The sequence below is a fragment of the Adiantum capillus-veneris genome, chromosome 12 (assembly GCF_014529385.1).
Source record: "Adiantum capillus-veneris isolate H3 chromosome 12, ASM1452938v2, whole genome shotgun sequence".
NCBI lineage: Eukaryota > Viridiplantae > Streptophyta > Polypodiopsida > Polypodiales > Pteridaceae > Adiantum > Adiantum capillus-veneris.
The window spans coordinates 43,492,603-43,510,775 of record NC_140942.1 but is presented as its reverse complement, the minus strand read 5'-3'; the positions used below and the strand labels follow the sequence as shown (position 1 = coordinate 43,510,775).

The window sequence follows — 18,173 nt, the reverse complement described above, 5'->3', positions numbered from 1 at the left end:
TGCCATGCGACCTTGCAAAGAATGTATAGGCTGAAATTCAGACCTCATGGGCAAAGACTCTATTCCCAGCTGGCTCATTTTCCTCAGCTTCCACTCTTTATTCCTTGCTACCTCCAATGTATCTTCATATGTCCTAGGCTTCTTTAGCTCCACTCTCCAACGTATATTCTCACAAAGACCAACCAAGAACCTGTCCTTCTTCATCATGTCATGCGGGGGTACTTGTGGTGCTAAGGCCTTTCACATTCACTCCCATGCCAATGAGAACTTACGTATGTACGCATCTACTGGCTCACCTTCCTTCTGCACCAAACCCTGTACTTCTTGCCACACCTTGTCAAGATCTTCTATCTTCACAAACTCCACTTCCAATCCATGCCTTAGATTGTCCCAACTCAATCTTACAGGTGGATCAGCCACACCCAACTCCTCTTCAAATGCTTTGGACCAAACTCGTGCATCACTCTTCAAACAAATTTGGAGAAGACGTAACATCTGCGCCGGGTCATGAATCTGATTGCTAATGCAGGCAACCTCCATCTTTTCCAAAAAGTCTTCCACATCTTCATCACTTCTTCCATGAAACTCCGGATAAGAGAAAGCCATGGCTACACAAGTTACGATGCTTTGAGAATTCCTTCGAACACACGTGCAAGAACCCAAAACTTTTGACTGACTCAATTCCCAAAAACTTCAATGGAGCTCAACTTTAGATAAGGACAAACACATGCACATCAAATGAGTTTTCATAGTTAATCATCGGAATTACAACAGGCAAAAGACATTCCAGGATCTCTCTTAATCTTCTTGGCCCGAACATAAAGACTATGCGTTGCTGGAAAAAAATCTTCCTGGACACATGAACATTTATCTGGATTCTCTGAGTTAAATGAAAACGAGTGAATTGAGGGCCATTTTGATCATCCATTAAAGTCAACCATGCAGCTCCCAAGAAAGCACACATGTCTTATCCTCTGATTTTGCCAAAATTTCAATAGCATAACAGCATAAATGGCTCAAAAGACCAAAAACTCAGCCATCATAACTTGAAAAAATTTTGGTAGAGTTTCCCCAAAAGTAGAGCAATAAGAACCCAAAATATAGACTGTATATGTCTGCATAAATTGCCAACAATAGAACCCGAGCATCAAGTAGGAATCACTAGTACATAGCCTATGGGCGAGGTCACGAAAAGGGTGCTCCAGCTACTTGTATCACCAAAAGGATCTCCAAATTTGAGAATCCCCCAACTCAATAAAACCTCACGCTATCGACCCTCACACGAAGGCTAATGCAAATCGAGTATAGTCAAGTCTCAAAAATGACTATCTTCCAGACCAAGTCTCAGAAATGGCTGGGACTGCTAAAATAAAACCAAGTATGGCTCCTCAAAGGCGTACAATGGCAGTTTCCACAAGTAACGTATAATACCAACAGACAATGCGCTCAAATAGGCGCCAAATGATGCATACCCACAACAACTACAAGTGACACCACTGCTAGTATATCACTGTACTCCAGCTACCTGTACCTGTGTGAATCACCTATACCTGTACCTGTCCCTGTAACCTGTAACCTGTAATCTGCAATCTGTAATCCCGAATCTCGAAGCTTGAAGCTCGAAGCAGAAGGTACTCCAAGAAGATCCTCCGTGGGGGCGCCAAATGAATGTGAGCGGGATGGAAACACACACAACGCCTCTATATTGACCCGACACACACTCTTGGAATGATATACACACACACTATGGGACATCACTCGGCTTACACAATCCACCTGGCCGAGACAGCGAACACACCAATGGAGTGAGAGAAGAGAGACTACCCATTTACCCACTCCACACAGAGAGACACACACACACCCCCAAAAAACTCAGCTCAAAAGAGAAGAATTTCTGATGATTAGATACAACAGAGCTTGGGTCAACACCAATGGGACAAATAGCTCACACAATATGGGTAAAATAAGCCAGATACAATCACAAATTGGAGCAGAAGTTTCGCTCATAGGAGAAACTCACAACCAAAACAGCAAAAAAACAGTGAGGAATTTAACAAAATGGACAGCGCTATCGCGTCCGGAACGGCCCAAAACCCCAATCTACAATGTCAAAGTGCTCAAATCCGACTTCAGATGAGCAGTTTACGGCCAAAACAGGCTCCAAAATGAGCAAAAACACAATTGCGGTTGTTCCTCCTCTTCTCTCCACTCTTTTTCTGGTCTTCTCTCTGTTTTTTCAGTTTCCACACTTAGCTTTATTAGTTGGGCACCCTTGGCCTTTTATTTGACCTCAAACGGACCCCGAACAGGCCAAAAACTGACCTCGCAGTGCACAGTTGTCACCTTTTTGCATCATCCGCACACCTGACACTCCACTTTTTCCAATAATGCATCCCCCAACCACGTGAAGTGGCCCCAAAAGATGGTCCTCATGATGACCTTTCTGCATAATTATCACAAGAAAACACCCACGTTGCGTCTGTACTTATCCACGTGCAAGTATTGACCTCATTCGACCTCCTGGCGCCACTAGATGTCATCTGACGCACCTGCTTACCTCATGTCGTCGGCCCGCAGATAGCTTCCTTGAGAAGTTTTACGCGCTACAAACTCCTCGTTATTGTAGAAAAAACACACTAGTACTGGTAATAGTGAAAATCGATGCACTATGTACACCCTGTCCTACATGTACACATGTGGGGCCCACGTAACCACCTGGCTCTGGAAAATGGGCAATCCTTTATTCGATGCACCATGCATGTATATGTACATATGCACAATCCCTTGCTCCAAAAAACTCTTGACAGCGTGAGTGTGTGTGTGAGTCTTGCTTTATTTTAATCCCATTATGTCATTGGGGCCCTATCGAACGGGATCCCCATAAGTTGGTAGGACTTCTTCTTCTTAGGGTTTAGGCCCCTCGGCAAGTTGGCTCCATTCTTCAAGGCTTTGACACGTCAGCAGTTTGTTACATCTCCCCTTCTTGAAAGAGAGTAATCGTCCGCGATTACAGCATATCTGCAAAACAACTCAAGTTAGCTCAAAAATTTCTGAGGGACATTCCGAGGGACAATCAGTTTGCTCTTTTTGTTAAGGAGTTAGCTTCTCCTTTCGGCTCTTTTGATCAAGGAGTTAGCTTCTCCTTTCGTCTAGATCGGAACTCTTTATATTCCGGCATAGTAAAATTAGCCATCACACCCAGACCGTACTGATCTTCCACGTGTGTCTTGACGCACTAAAATTACATACCCAAGCAATCTCATCAATTAGGAATATTCAATAGTTGACACATCACAATGCAACACAAATGCTTACATATGCATGTTACAAGACACAACAAACTACACCGCTGAGCACTCTCCCGAGACAAACGGTCTGCGGTATGAAACTACTCAACGACTACCTCGTCACTCTCCCCGCAAATAACCTAAAAACGTTCGGGCCATGAGTTCACAGGACTGTACAACCAAACACTCCCCAAACCGCAGTCTGCGTCGCTTGGAGGTTCAAGCATACAACCAAGCGCTCCCCCAGGCTTGCGTCGTTCAAAGGTTTTCTAGCATACAATGAAACGCTCCCAAGGCATCGGCCTACGTCGTTCGGAGGTTTTCTAGCATACAACGAAACGCTCCCCAAGCATCGGCCTGCGTCGTTCCAAGGTTCAAACGATACCAAAACAGTAATTCTCACTTCTCTACCCGGGAGTAAAATCACCAATCATTGAAACCAGTATTTAAAACTAGAGTCAAACAATTCAAATCGAGACCAAGACAAGTTCAAAACAGATACCATCTATTTCAAACAAATTCCAAACAGGATCACCAAACAAGTTCTCAAACAGAAGTCAAAAAGCAATCTCGACATCAGTCGAGCTCGAAAAGTCGACTGACTTTCCATCTTGAAACCTGCACCAAAAAAATTACGGTTACGTTCATTCCATAGGGTCGTAGCCGAGCATAGCATGGTTCATCAACTCTTTGACAAACAGTGTTTCTTTGGCAACGATGGTAGTCCCAAGATAACAATCGCATTGGACCTCCAAGGTCATCTGCTCGTGAAGAGACATCTACTAAGAGATGTCGAGAAATTTCAAGATATAATCTGCTAGGGTTTCCATCGCAAGCATTTCAAGATTCCCCACTCTGGCACAAGTTGCACTCCAAGGGAAGATGTCAGAAACCATATAACTTCGGGCAAAAGTTTTCTTGAGAGCTTGCCAAGTCCTTGGAAGTGTGCGGCTTGGTAGCTATAGACATCAACATCTGCATGGCACTGCCTCTGAGAAAAACAGTGACTCGAAACAAATCTTGGATCCTTCTTTGCAAGGGATCTTTTTGGCTTATGCCCTGTAAGACATGAGCGGTGAAGACAGAAGCGCGCCAGATGCGCGACGAAGTAAGGGTGGGAGTGGCTAATAAGTCCGGGGTCGGAGCACGAACCTAAAATTTCCACTGAACTTTTGAAAGTAAAATCTTGCTCTGTCTGCTCCTTGGTAAGACCGGTATGGTTTCAAAAAAGCACGCGCTGGATGCTTTGATACCACTGTCACAAGACGGGCACCACGTGCCAATAGAAAAGAACAGACTAAACAGATTTTTAGCACTTCAATAACAACAACTGAACTGAAAGAGAGAGAGAGAAATACGACACGCGACAAGGAGTGGCGGAATTCCACCCCAAAGAGTATTGGCCCCAAACCGTGGCGCCCCTTTCGGTATATTTCTTTATATTGCATCAACACAGTACAAGCCGGTACTCCAGACTCTACACCTTCTCCACGAAGCATGCCAAAGAATGAGCCCTTAACACATATTTAAAGGCCCTTGGCCTATGAAAAGCAGTGTACATGAAAAGCCTTCAAACTCAAAAGCTCCTTGTCCAAAAGCAATGCCAAAAAGCTGCCACGTCAGCAGTTAGCGCAAAATGCGGAAATCCGTATAGCCTGCCACGTCATCAGTCAGTGTAATTTCCGGAACTTCCGTACAGCAGCCACGTCATCAGCTTTGCGTGAGTGTGTGTATGTGTGTGAGTCTTGTTTTATTTTAATCCCATTATGTCACTAGGACCCCATCGAACAGGGTCCCCATAAGTTGGTATGACTTCTTCTATTACTTGTTCTTCTTAGGGTTTAGGCCCCTCGGCCGGCATCTGCAAGTTGGCTCCATTCTTCAGGGCTTTGACACATCAGCAGTTTGTTACAGCCCTAGTGATTGGGAAATCGGGTCTTCAATAAGGGGTAGATAGTAGCCTCAGATTTCAGGCTCAGAAAATTAAGCGTGTCAATGCAAGCATATGAATGAAATGGGATCCTTAGAACAGTAATCCTAAGGCCTGGATTATTTTTAAGGCCTTAGGATAAGTCAGTTAAGCTAATTTAAATTGTTTGTGCCAGACCAAATGACCGGACAAGTGTGAACAGGTAATGCTAGAGCAGTGCCGGTACGGCATTATGGTGGGAGTAGCTAACGTTTCATTAATAGCATCCATGTGTGCAGTTGTGAGTTAATTTGCACATTTCATTAATAGCCTAGGAAGTTTTAAATGTGAAAGTTGAATGGTTTTTAAGTTATTAAGTGTGAATGCAAAGTGACTCTCTCACTCTCACTCTCACTCTCACCCTCCCTCATCCTCTAGCATCCCCTCTTCTGGCTGGCTATATAGCAGCACCCCCTCCCCCTCTTCTCAGGTTGGCAGTGCACCTACCCCCCCAAAGTGAGCGTGCTCTACACACCAGAGCTCTCCATTGAAGCTTGAGAATCAGCCCTTGTGGTGTATGTGGAGTCTTGGAGCTCCCATCACCTAGAACAAGGTTTCTCTTGATCATAGGTTGTTGTGGGGAAAGATTCATCGCGAAAAGAAGAAGAAAACTCTCTTTCTCTCACGCCTAGCTATTGCAAATTCTCTATTTTCAGCCCCTAATCACCTCTGCTAGGGTGAATTTCAGCAAAGTACTCATTAAATCTAGTTCTTCTCTACCTACACTACGCGTACACAAAGTTTAGTGCGATTCCATCACGAAAAAGGTCTCTATTTCGGCATTGGAACGTGCTCAAGTAACATTTTCAGGTTATGTGCAGAAAATTACAGCAAGCATGTGTGCATGTATTTTGCATGTTTCTCCCTTGTTTTTATTGCAGGAAACAAGGGAGAAACACGCAAAATACACGCACACATGCTTGCTGTAATTTTCTGCACATAACCTAAAAATGTTACATGAGCACGTTTCAATGCCGAAAAAGAGACCTTTTTCGTGATGGAATCAAACAAAACTGTGTACGCGTAGTGTAGGTAGAGAAGAACTAGATTCCATGAGTACTTTGTTGAAATTCACCCCAATAGAGGTGATTAGGATCTGAAAACAGAGAATTTGCACCAGCTAGGCGTGAGAGAAAGAGAGATTTCTTCTACTTTTCGTGATGAATCTTCCCCCACAGCAACCTATGATCAAGAGAAACCTTGTTCTAGGTGATGGGTCCAAGACTCCACATGCACCACAAGGGCTGATTTTCAACCTTCAATGAAGAGCTCTGTTGCACAGAGCACGCTCACTTTAGGGGAGGTAGGTGCATTGCCAACCTGAGAAGAGGGGGAGGGGGTGCTCCTATATAGCCAGCCAAAAGAGGGGATGCTAGAGGATGAGGGAGGGTGAGAGTGAGTGAGAGAGTCACTTTGCATTGATAAGTTTGCCAAGACCATTCAACTTTCACATTTAAAAGTTCCTAGGCTTTTAATGGAATGTGCAAATTAACTCACAATTGCACACATGGATGCCACTAATGAAAACGTCAGCTGCTCTCCAGCACAATGCCGTACCGGCACTCCTTTGGCATTAACTGTTGGCACTTGTCCGGCCATTTGGTCCGGCACAAACAATTTAAATTAGTTTAACTGACTTATCCTAAGGCCTTCAAAATAATCCAGGCCTTAGGATTACTATTCTAAGAACCCCATCTCGTTCATGTGCTTGCACTGACGCACATAATTTTCTGAGCCTGAAATCTGAGGCTACTATCTACCCCTTATTGAAGACCCGATTTCCCAATCACTAGGGCTTCAGGGTATTTTCTGCTAGGGTCTCCTTGAGGTGCTCTGGCCCAAGTTTGAATGCACCTCAGGCCCTAGAACTGCTAGTTCTATTCTGATGTGCACACAACTAATTAGATAGCTATTTTCTCGTAAATAAATTAAATATTTACAAAGTCTCACATACTCCGCAGGTGATGGGCATACTCAGTTTCTATCACCCTCCGGAGGTGATGGGCATACTCAACCCTGATAAAGGCTAGCATTTGTCAAGTAAGAGCTAAAAACTAAAAGCACTAAAGATCTAAACAACAAAATAGTGTGTTACTAAATCGAGCAATAACTTCTCCCATTGAGTCTTCTGATCCGAGATATAAGACTTCAATAAATCTAAAACCACTGAATTGGCAATCTCAGATGGCCCGTCAGTCTGCGGGTGGAACGATGACTAGAACTGCAACCGCACGCCAATGTTCTCCCAAATTGCCTTCCAAAACAAACTCGTAAATCTAGGGACTCTGTCGGAGACAATCGTCTTAGGCATGCCATGTAATCTGAAAATCTAGGCCACAAACAGTCTAGCTAAGTGATCCGGCTTGACTGTTTTCTTCACTGGAATGAAATGAGTCTGTTTGCTAAATCTGTCAATAACAGTCCAGATACCATCATGACGACTCTGTGTTCTCGGGAGATCAAAAATGAAATCCATTCCAATACTTTCTTAGGGGCGGGTGGGTATGGGCAAAGGCTGTAACAATCCCTGTGCTTTATGCCTGTCAAACTTGACCTTCTGGCATACCAAGCAACTGCGCACAGACTCTTCCACATCCTTCTTGAGTCTCGGCCAAAAGAAGTATCTCTCTACCCCTTTCATGGTGGTAGCGATGCCGCGGTGACTTGTAAAAGGTGGACAGTGGCATTCAGTCATAACCTTTCCCTCAACGACTGTGTAATACACAACATATTTTTTCTCATCAAGTAGCCATCCCAAATGGAATATCCCGCTACTGTTTCCCCATCCCGTATCCGTGTGAAAACATGTGCAAAATCTGTATCTGTGGCATACTCGTCGACCATATCCTCGAAGCTCCTATGATGTATCGAGGAAATAGCCAGAACCAACGGCTTCCGAGACAAAGCATCTGCCACCACATTCTTCAGTCCCTAAACATGGACGATCTGGAAGTGAAACTGTGACAAGATGTTCGCCCACCGCATCTGCTTTTTCGATAGCTGCTTCTGTGACAAGAAGTAGCACAAACTCTGATGGTCTGTAAAGACAGTAAAATCCACTCCGAGTAGGTAATGCCGCCATTGAGTAAGAGCATGGATAACCGCCAAAAGCTCTTTCTCATAAATTTGTGCTGTCATTTCCGGCCTTGAGAACAATCGGCTCTCGTAAGCAATGACATGGCCTTCTTGCATTAAGACCGCACCCAGACTACGACCACAAGCATCACAATATACTTCAAAAGACTTCTACAAGTCCGACAGAGTCAAAATTGGTCCCGTAGTCAGTTTCTCTTTCAATGTCTGAAAGGCAGTCACCTCTGTGGGTCCCCACGAGAAAGGGACTCCTTTCTATGTCAAGATATGCAAAGGGGAAGCAACCTCTGCAAACTTTCGAATGAACCGCCTGAAGTACAAACATAGTCCCAAGAAGCTTCTAACTTCATGGACATTCTTCAAATCGGGCCAATCACAGATAGTCTCTATCTTGGCCAGATCCATTTGCACTCCTGCTGCTGACACAATGTGTCCCAAAAAGTGTATCTCTGGTAGGAAAAATTCACTTTTCTTTGCATTAATCACTAACTTGTGATCTCGTAATGCCTAAAAGACCTGAAGCAGTTGATCTCTCTGTTCTGCCTCATTCTTGGAGAAAACAATGATATCGTCAAAGAAAGTGCCAACAAATAGCCTGTACTCTCGAAAAATCCTGTCCATCATCTGGTTAAATGTCGCAGGAGCATTGGTTAAGCCAAAAGGCATCACCAAAAACTCAAATAACCCAAAAGTCGTCCGAAAAGCTGTCTTGTAGACGTCTCTTGGCGCGATTCTGATCTGATGATATCCACTCTTCATGTAACAGACTTGGACACTCCAAGTCAAGAATCTACTCCGACAACACCAAATAACCACTTCAAAACAGTTCACAGTTCATGATAGATTTACACTGGCCAGACGGAGTTCCGTGCCTAGAGATATTGGCCCCAAAGACTGGCGCCCCTTTCGGTATTTCTTTATGTATTAATCTGAGTTCAAAGTACAAGAGTAGTTGGGTCTCACTCTGGAACTCTGCGTCCAGATGCTCTGCAGAGTGGGAGCCCGCGACTCACATATTTAATTTACAAGGGATGCCAAAAGCAGAGCCCCAAAAGCTTCAGATAAAAAGCCTAAAAATAAAAGCAAAGGCTTTCTTTTTTCTCACAAACTCTCTCTTGAGTTTCAAGAATAAAGCAAAAGATTTTCTCTCACTCTTTCTCTGAGATTGCGTAGCATAAAAAGATAGCCACGCAAATTTCCAGAAATCTCTCTTTTTTGGCGTCGCAAAAAGCGGAATCCTGCCACGTCATCATGTCTATGCTTTTTCTGGGAGTTCAACCTTGCTGCCCTTTTAGGGTTAGGGTTAGGGTTAGGGTTAGGGCTGTTTTAGGGTTTCTGGCAGATTTTAGGGTTTGCAGGTTTTAGGGTTAGGGTTTTCAAATTTAGGGTTTAGCAACAGTCAGGGTTAGGGTTTCCTCTCGGGCAGAAACGTCATCACTTTGTGACATACCCCCCTCTTGAAAGTACTGTAATCGCCTCGATTACGCCTGCAAAACAGACAGAGGCCATAAACCGTCTTAGCAGACACTGACTGTTAGTACTTACGTACTAGGAACACACATCTAGCACATATACCAATCGACAGTCACATCACAGGACATCACAAGACATCAGTAGACATCACAGGACATCACATGACATTCAACATTCATTCGGATCTTAGACCATGATTTATCGGCAATGTAGCTAGCAATCACATCTAGATCCAATCGGGACCTCATCGATGTCGGATTGACTAACCCCTATCGCAACCATGTCTATTCAAGATCAATCAGACCAAAATGTTGCAGTCATTTCGTCTATGAGTTCCTGCACTTCAAAGAAATCAAGAACAAATCAGTATCATAATCAAGAATACCATTTCATAAAGTCATACAGCAGAATACTGTCAGCTGTCAGTATCCCTGAAGCTCAAAGAGACATCAGTGACTCTAGTATCAAAATCGAGGCATCTGTTGACAAAGGAGCGGAGTGACTGCCCTCTTGTGCATCCCATTGCACCTGATCTCCGGCCAAGCTGAATTCTGGATTCCATTTGGAGTAGACTATGCTAAACCAAAAGCCTCGAGGTAAAGTTTCACAATCTGAGGAGTATCTGCTAGGTCATCCACTTCGCATCCAATGCAGGATAGTTCTTGAACTTAACCAAGAACCGCCTTCGAACTTTACCTTTATTCCTTGTATCCTTATGTGCCAAAATCTGTTCAGGAACAAGGATCTCCTCGTTTTCTTCCACATCGGGTTGCTCATCAGGCTCCCCATCATCACGCACATCACCTTTGAAAGGTTTCAAGAGATTCACATGAAATGCATTGTGAATCCTCCAAGTGTCAGGCAGTTTCATTCGGAAGGAGACATCATTTATCTTTTCAGAGATCTGGAAAGGTCCGTAGTATTGCATACTAAGCTTTGGAAAAAGCTTCTCCTTTACCTTTTTCTTTCTCAAGCATGCCTTCTCAAAACGTAACAGCACCCAATCATCCTCCTTCAATTTCAAGTTGCGACGATGGCGATCCGCTGCATTTTTCTGTCGTTCTTAAGATTTCTACAAAGTCTCGCGAACCTTGGCAAAACCCGTATCTAAGTCTCAAGTATATTCATTCGCTTCAAAAATCTTATCTTTCGTGCTCAGGAAGGGTGGAACCTTCGCAGCACCTTCAACAATCTCAAATGGCGCCTTCCCCGTCGAAGAGCGTATCGTGTTATTGTAGGCAAATTCCACCAAAGGTAGGTACTTTTCCCATTGAGTCTTCTGATCCAAGATATGAGACTTCATAAAATCTAAAACCACTGAGTTGGCAATCTCAGATTGCCCGTCAGTCTGCGGGTGGAACGATGACGAGAACTGCAACCGCGTGCCAATGTTCTCCCAAATTGCCTTCCAAAACAAACTTGTAAATCTAGGTCCCTGTCGGAGACAATCGTCTCAGGCATGCCATGTAATCTGAAAATCTGGGCCACAAAAAGTCTCGCTAAGTGATCCGGCTTGACTGTTTTCTTCACTGGAACGAAAATTGAGCCTGTTTGCTAAATCTGTCATTAACAGTCTAGATACCATCGTGACCACTCTATGTTCTCGGGAGATCAAAAATGAAATCCATTGCAATACTTTCCCAGGGGCGGGTGGGTATGGGTAAAGGCTGTAACAATCCATGTGCTTTATGCCTGGCAAACTTGACCTTCTGGCATACTAAGCAACTGCGCACAAACTCTCTCACGTCCTTCTTGGGTCTCGGCCAAAAGAAGTATGTCTCTACCCCTTTCATGGTGGTAGCAATGCCGAGGTGACCCGTAAAAGGTGGACAATGGCATTCAGTTATAACCTTTTCCCTCAACGGCTGTGTAACGCACAACATGGTTTTTCTCATCAAGTAGCCATCCCGAATGGAATATCCCACTACTGTCTCCCCATCCCGTATCCGTATGAAAACGTCTGCAAAATCTGTATCTATGGCATACTGGTCAACCATATCCTCGAAGCTCCTATGATGTATCGCGGAAATAGCCAGAACCAACGGCTTCCGAAACAAAGCATCTGCCACCACATTCTTCTATCCCTGCACATGGACAATCTGGAAGTGAAACTGTGACAAGATGTTCGCCCACCACGTCTGCTTTTCCGAAAGCTGCTTCTGTGACAAGAAGTAGCGCAAACTCTGATGGTCTGTACAGACAGTAAATCCGCTTCGAGTAGGTAATGCCGCCACTGAGTAAGAGCATGGATAACCGCCGAAAGCTCTTTCTCATAAATCTGTGCTGTCATCTCCGGCCTTGAGAACAATCGGCTCTCGTAAGCAATGACATGGCCTTCTTACATTAAGACCGCACCCAGTCTACGACCACAAGCATCACAATATACTTCAAATGACTTCTGCAAGTCCGGTAAAGTCAAAACTAGTCCCGTAGTCAATTTCTCTTTCCATATCTGAAAGGCAGTCACCTATGTGGGTCCCCACAAGAAAGGGACTCCTTTTTGTGTCAAGATATGCAAAGGGGAAGCAACCTCTGCAAACTTTATAATGAACTGCCTGTAGTACGAACACAGTCCCAAGAAGCTTCTAAATTCATGGATATTCTTCAAATCGGGCCAATCACAAATAGTCTCTATCTTGGCCCGATCCATTTGCACTCCTACTGCTGACACAATGTGTCCCAAAAAGTGTGTCTCTGGTAGGAAAAATTTACTTTTCTTTGCATTAATCACCAACTTGTGATCTCGTAATGCCTGAAAGACCTGAAGCAGATGATCTTTGTGTTCTGCCTCATTCTTGGAGAAAACAATGATATCGTCAAAGAAAATGCCAACAAATAGCTTGTACTCTCGAAAAATCTTGTCCATCATCCGATTAAATGTCGCAGGAGCATTGGTTAAGCCAAAAGGCATCACCAAAAACTCAAATGACCCAAAAGCCGTCCGCAAAGCTGTCTTGTAGATGTCTCTCGGCGCGATTCTGATCCGATGATATCCACTCTTCAAATCAATCCTGCTAAAGCACGAGGATCCCTAAAGTCGGTCAAGTATATCATCGATTCTAGGAATCGGAAATCTGTTCTTGATGGTGATTTTGTTGAGAGCTCTATAATCGATGCACATTGTCCAAGATCCGTCTTTCTTCAAAACCAACAACATTGGAGAGCAACACGGTGAAGTACTAGTCTGGACAAGACCCTTTTCCAAGAGGTCTTTCACTTGGTTCATAATCTCTTCGTTCAGGGCTCTACTCACACAATAAGGTGGCCAGTTCGGTGGTGTGCTTCCCTGTATCAGATCAATGGTATTATCTTTAAGACGAGCGGATGGTAACTCGCTTGGCAGGCCCTCTGAAAAGCAATCGGCATGAGTGTGGAGAAAATCTTGGCGTTCTTTTGTTCAGGTCAAAACATATTCGACCTTCATTCATCGTTCAGTTCTCTCCCAAAAAAAAAGTGAGTAAAGAAACTGAAGTTCATTAAGTACAATCTCTGAGCCCTTCATTTGTCAAAGTCGCATTCTCGGCCCGATAGTCAACCACGGTATTGTTCTTGTGGTACAAGGAATTTTGAGTAGAACGTCATAACCTTCCAAGGCAATTGCGTAAAACATGGGGTTGAGTTGTTGATTGGGAACAGCTAAGTATAACATTGCGAATCTCGTGCTTGAGGACCCCTCGGCAGGATTGGGGGTAGTCATACTACTGTACATGGGACTAAGTTGGCTGATTGGGAACAACTATGTATGAAATTCGGGGGGATTTAAGCATACTTGAGGACCCCTCGGACACGATTGGGGGCAGTCATGCTACTGTACACGGGGCTGAGTTGTCTGATTGGGAACAGCTATGTATGACATTGTGGATCTCGGATGTATGGCAGCATGCTAGCTTCGCAGGATCATCAGACAGCCTCTCTTTTTCCCGATCTGACTGCAGAGTAGGTGGAGTGAATCTATCCAGTCAGAGCATCCAGCTGCGCGGCGTGAGGGGGGTAAAGAGCATGTGCCAGGACATCGTCGAGGCTATACCAACAGAGTGGCACACGCCTCTGGAGCCGACGAAAAGAGAGTCACCAATAGTTATATATAAATTATCCAAAAGAAAATATGATGTCAATGCCATCTACAATCCTTGTGAATCTCATTCTCCCTTTGTCTACGTTCGGATTCTTACTTTTCAACCATAGAAAGTCAAAGTTCAAGGCTGACTTTTCTACAAGTAATATCCTTCTCAAACTTGTATGCAAAAACTTTTGAGATAAGAGACTTGACTCTGAATTTAAGGTCCTCCAAATTCACAGCGTTGTAAAGTCAAAAGTTCGGAGACATAAAGGAGAAGATTTCTTATTAATGCGTCTTGAAGAGTTCAAAAACTTTATGACAAGGATTATACCTACTAAATCATTTAAAATACAACTAGAGTCAAAAGATACGTCTACTTCCTTTAGAAGATTTTTCCAAAGCTCATTTACACTAGGTAAAATGGCTATGAAACAATAAAAAGCCATTCGGAAACCTTTGTTAGAGAGGTGTTACAAGATGGAGCTACAAAATCTAGGTTTGATAGGATTTCTGTGGAACTTCCAAACGGATACAAAAATGGTAATTTAGGATGGCACTTGAAACCAAAAGATGTTTCGAGATAACCTCTTGCATCAAAAGATCACAACCATTGTAAGTTTGGGAGTTTACTTCACCTAACAAGCATTCTAAACAAAACTTTTTGCACGTAACAACAAAATTATTAGAGCACTTCTCTATGTAAGAGATTACAAAATCACGATAAAATTTCCTAAAGAGCATGACAATCACAAGAAGATGAGCTATTCCTTCCTGAAGAAACGTTCCTAGAGCAAGATGCTAATTTCAAAGAAGCTGACTTGAGGACTACAAACTTGCAATGCATAAAAACACCTTGATCTCCTAAAGACTCCTCAAACTTTACTACAAAACTAGAAATACTTTTCTCTATGGCTTTGAGAAGATAAGAGTCATCCAAGGAAGGGAGCTTATATTTAGTACCTCTAGGAAAGAGGTCTTTCAAGGAATCAGAAGGAGAGAACAATCAATACCCCAGGTTGCTAACCTCTCTTGCTCTTTAAGATTACATCTGATGTCACTGTAGTAAAAAGTTTTTTACTACGGTGACATCAGTTTTTACTACCGTAGTAAAAACTTTTTACTACGGTAAAAAGTTTTTGTCCTAAAGTTTTCACATATTTGAAAGCTACGATGGGATATTTCCATAGCTTTCTCACACAAGGAGATGTCTCAAAATAGAGCTTAATCCAAATTTATCCAAGTCAGGGAGGTAAAGATAGTTATCAACGAAAATTTCTTTTTAAGTAAATTGTCTTGTTTTTACATAAAAAGACTTTCCTTCCCAGTTAGTACCTTCAAGGAAAAAGGTATGCAAAGTTCTCATCCAAAACAGCTTTAAAGGCCACACTGATGTAGAAAACTCTTTAAAGTTTCTAAAATTACCCTCTATGTGCTCAATTGGAAAACAACAGAAAGACTCAAAGCCATTTTTGTTTCACACTTTCGCGAAGGTGCTTCTACTTTGAACTTTTCTCACTTCTCTTACATGTTCTTGGAAACGAACGAAAGCTATTCAAAAGGTCATAGAATAAATCGCATAAATAACTTGAGAGGTATCAGCCGGACTTCAAGGAAGATCTACCATAAGATGTTTTTTCCTTAAACGTTCATACGATTGAGAGCTTTTATGGAAGAGCTTATGTAATGAGTACTAAATAAGACATTCTTGAAAGAAACCCAACGAATAGGACCATCACCAAAATCATGCAAATTCATAAAATTAGACTTAGCTAAAAACTTAAATCTTTCTAGAAAAGACATACCATAACCATTGACTAACTTAATATAACCAAGAGTCAGCTACATCAACAGTAAATGATCTTTGTTAATAACATAGACAAATGATCGGTCATGAAAACAACCAGGTACAGAAACCGCAAGGTTCCCAACCGACGATAGTTTTTTATTGTAGCCATGTCAACCCCTGCCCCTAGATAGAAGCCTCAGCACTCAGCCTTGTATCTTCAAGGCCAGCACAACAAATAGATATGCCATCGCAAAAGACAAAGTAGACATTTTTTAATCAAGAACTTGAAAGCCCATTCCTACCTTTATGTTGAACTACAAGGTGGTTATTATACAGGTTTTCGAGGCTAGATATATACTATAGGCCAAACCAGAGTCACCTTATCCAAGTACGAGTAGTAGAAAAAAATAGACATTTTTTAATCAAGAAACTGAAAGTCCATTCCTACCTTGGTGGTTACTATACAGGTTTTCGAGGCTAGATATATATTGTAGTCCAAACCAGAATCACCTTATTCAAGTACGAGTCATAGAAAAAATATAAAAAAGGTAGAAAGGTCAAAAATCATTAATATAAGGATCTAGTTTGAATCATAGATGTATACATTCAAACATTTGACAGCAGAAATGTATAACTCCAGTTCTCAACCCTGTGAAGTAAAAATCTCAGTAGAAGATAAGGCCTAGGCAAATAAACCGAGTTACCAGAAAAACATTTGAGTGCCTAGAAGAAGGATCCCAACTTTTGCTTACTAATTGGATTTTAGAATCATATACTTGGTTAATCTTCCCTCCTGCTACTAAAGAACAAGAACTTCATAAACAGTGCTATACAAAATTTATGAGGCTAACTCTATAAGGAATTTAGGGATAGGTAACAATGACCAAAGTGCAACTTGAAACAAGCTACTAAATCGAATGCATTCATATTTTCTAGCAATTGCCTTCACAAGATACGAGAAAGAAAAGAAAATCACTGATACAAAATACTGTCTTCTAGTAGATCAGATCAACCTCAGTTCAAAGGCAATAAAGAAGCGGTCAATCAATAATTACTGGTAACTAACCTCGTTGGTACCGGCTGCAGTGTCACCCAGTGTCTCTGTTCACAAAAACCAAAAATCAAAGTCAATAAAGAGACTACTTATTTCCAACAAAACTTTAAAACTATGAAATACTGCATGTGAGCCCTGATCCCTCACTGCCCATTAAATTGCCCATTCTAAGACATGCAGGCTGTAATGTGCTGATTATTGTGTACACAAGAAGTTAAAGACACCTACTTCAGACTAAGTATAAAAGGTGCAAGAAAAGTCGACTAACAAACTTAGAAGAAGACTGCAATTTGCCAATGATCCAATAAAATATGACCTCTCTGGTATGCACACTATTTTTGTGAGTTGTCATTAAGCTCAGTTCTCTCAAAGCCTGCTGTGTGCAGCTAGCCTTTCACACATGTAACTAACAAGTTAACAACCCTTTAAAGTTTGCAGTTGAGAAATTGGAGCTAGCAAAAAAACAACAAAACAGAAAGAAAAATTTGTTTCATTACAAACTTTAAGATCAACCATCCATTAAAGCACACCCAGAGAGGTGGTACAAACTGCGGAAAATTAACTTGCTACAATTGCCTGTCCCGATGAGGCGTCCACGAAAGTAGACCCCTAGAAAGTAAAAAATAAGCTTGTATGTCGAAACAAGCATACTCATATAAATAAGCATGGCTAAACTATCCAACACATATCTTCTATTTTACTAACAATCACATAGACCTCTTGATTGCTTCAGGGGACATGGTGCTCCATACAAGGATAGATACTGTCACAAGAGGGCACCACGTGCCAATAGAAAAGAACAGACTTTTAGCGCTTTAATAACAACTGAACTCAAAGAGAGAGAGAGAGAGAGAGACGACACGCAACACGGAGTGGCGGAATTCTACCCCAGAGAGTATTGGCCCCAAACCCCGGCGCCCCTTTCGGTATTTCTTTATATTGCGTCAATATAGTACAAGCCGGTACTCCACGCTCTGCACCTTCTCCAAGAAGCATGCCAGAGAATGAGCCCTTAGCACATGTTTAAAGGCCCTAGGCCCCAAAAGCAGTTTACAGTGAAAAGCCTTCAAACTCAAAAGCATATGGTCCAAAAGTAATGCCAAAAAGCTGCCAGCGTAAATCACGGAATTCCGTACAATTGCCACGTCAACATGTCAGCGCAAAACGCGGAAATCCGTACAGCCTGCATTGTCAGTGTAATTTTCGAAAATCTGCACGTCATCAGTTTGCGCCAGTCTTTTGTGTGTGTGTGTGTGAGAGTCCAGCTTTATTTGAATCCTTTATGTCACTTGAGGCCCCATCGGACGGGTTCCCCATAAGTTGGTAGGACTTCTTCTTCTGTTACTTGTTCTTCTTAGGGTTTAGGCCCCTCGGCCGGCATCTGTAAGTTGGCCCCATTCTTCAGGGCTTTGACACGTTAGCAGGTTGTGACATCTCCCGACATCTCCCCT

The 18,173-nt window shown here is 42.7% G+C and overlaps 1 protein-coding gene across 5 annotated transcripts in view; it reads right to left on the bottom strand.

Annotated features, from left to right (window-relative positions):
- The window catches only part of MIA40 (Cox19-like CHCH family protein), a 48,590-nt gene that overhangs the window by 20,114 nt on the left and 10,303 nt on the right, over positions 1 to 18,173 (bottom strand). For all 5 annotated transcript variants that reach the window (XM_086525111.1, XM_086525109.1, XM_086525110.1 and 2 more), the window contains exon 2: positions 16,735 to 16,769. In XM_086525111.1, the coding sequence (XP_086381237.1) occupies positions 16,735 to 16,769 (35 nt within the window). The remainder of the gene's footprint in view (positions 1 to 16,734; positions 16,770 to 18,173) is intronic.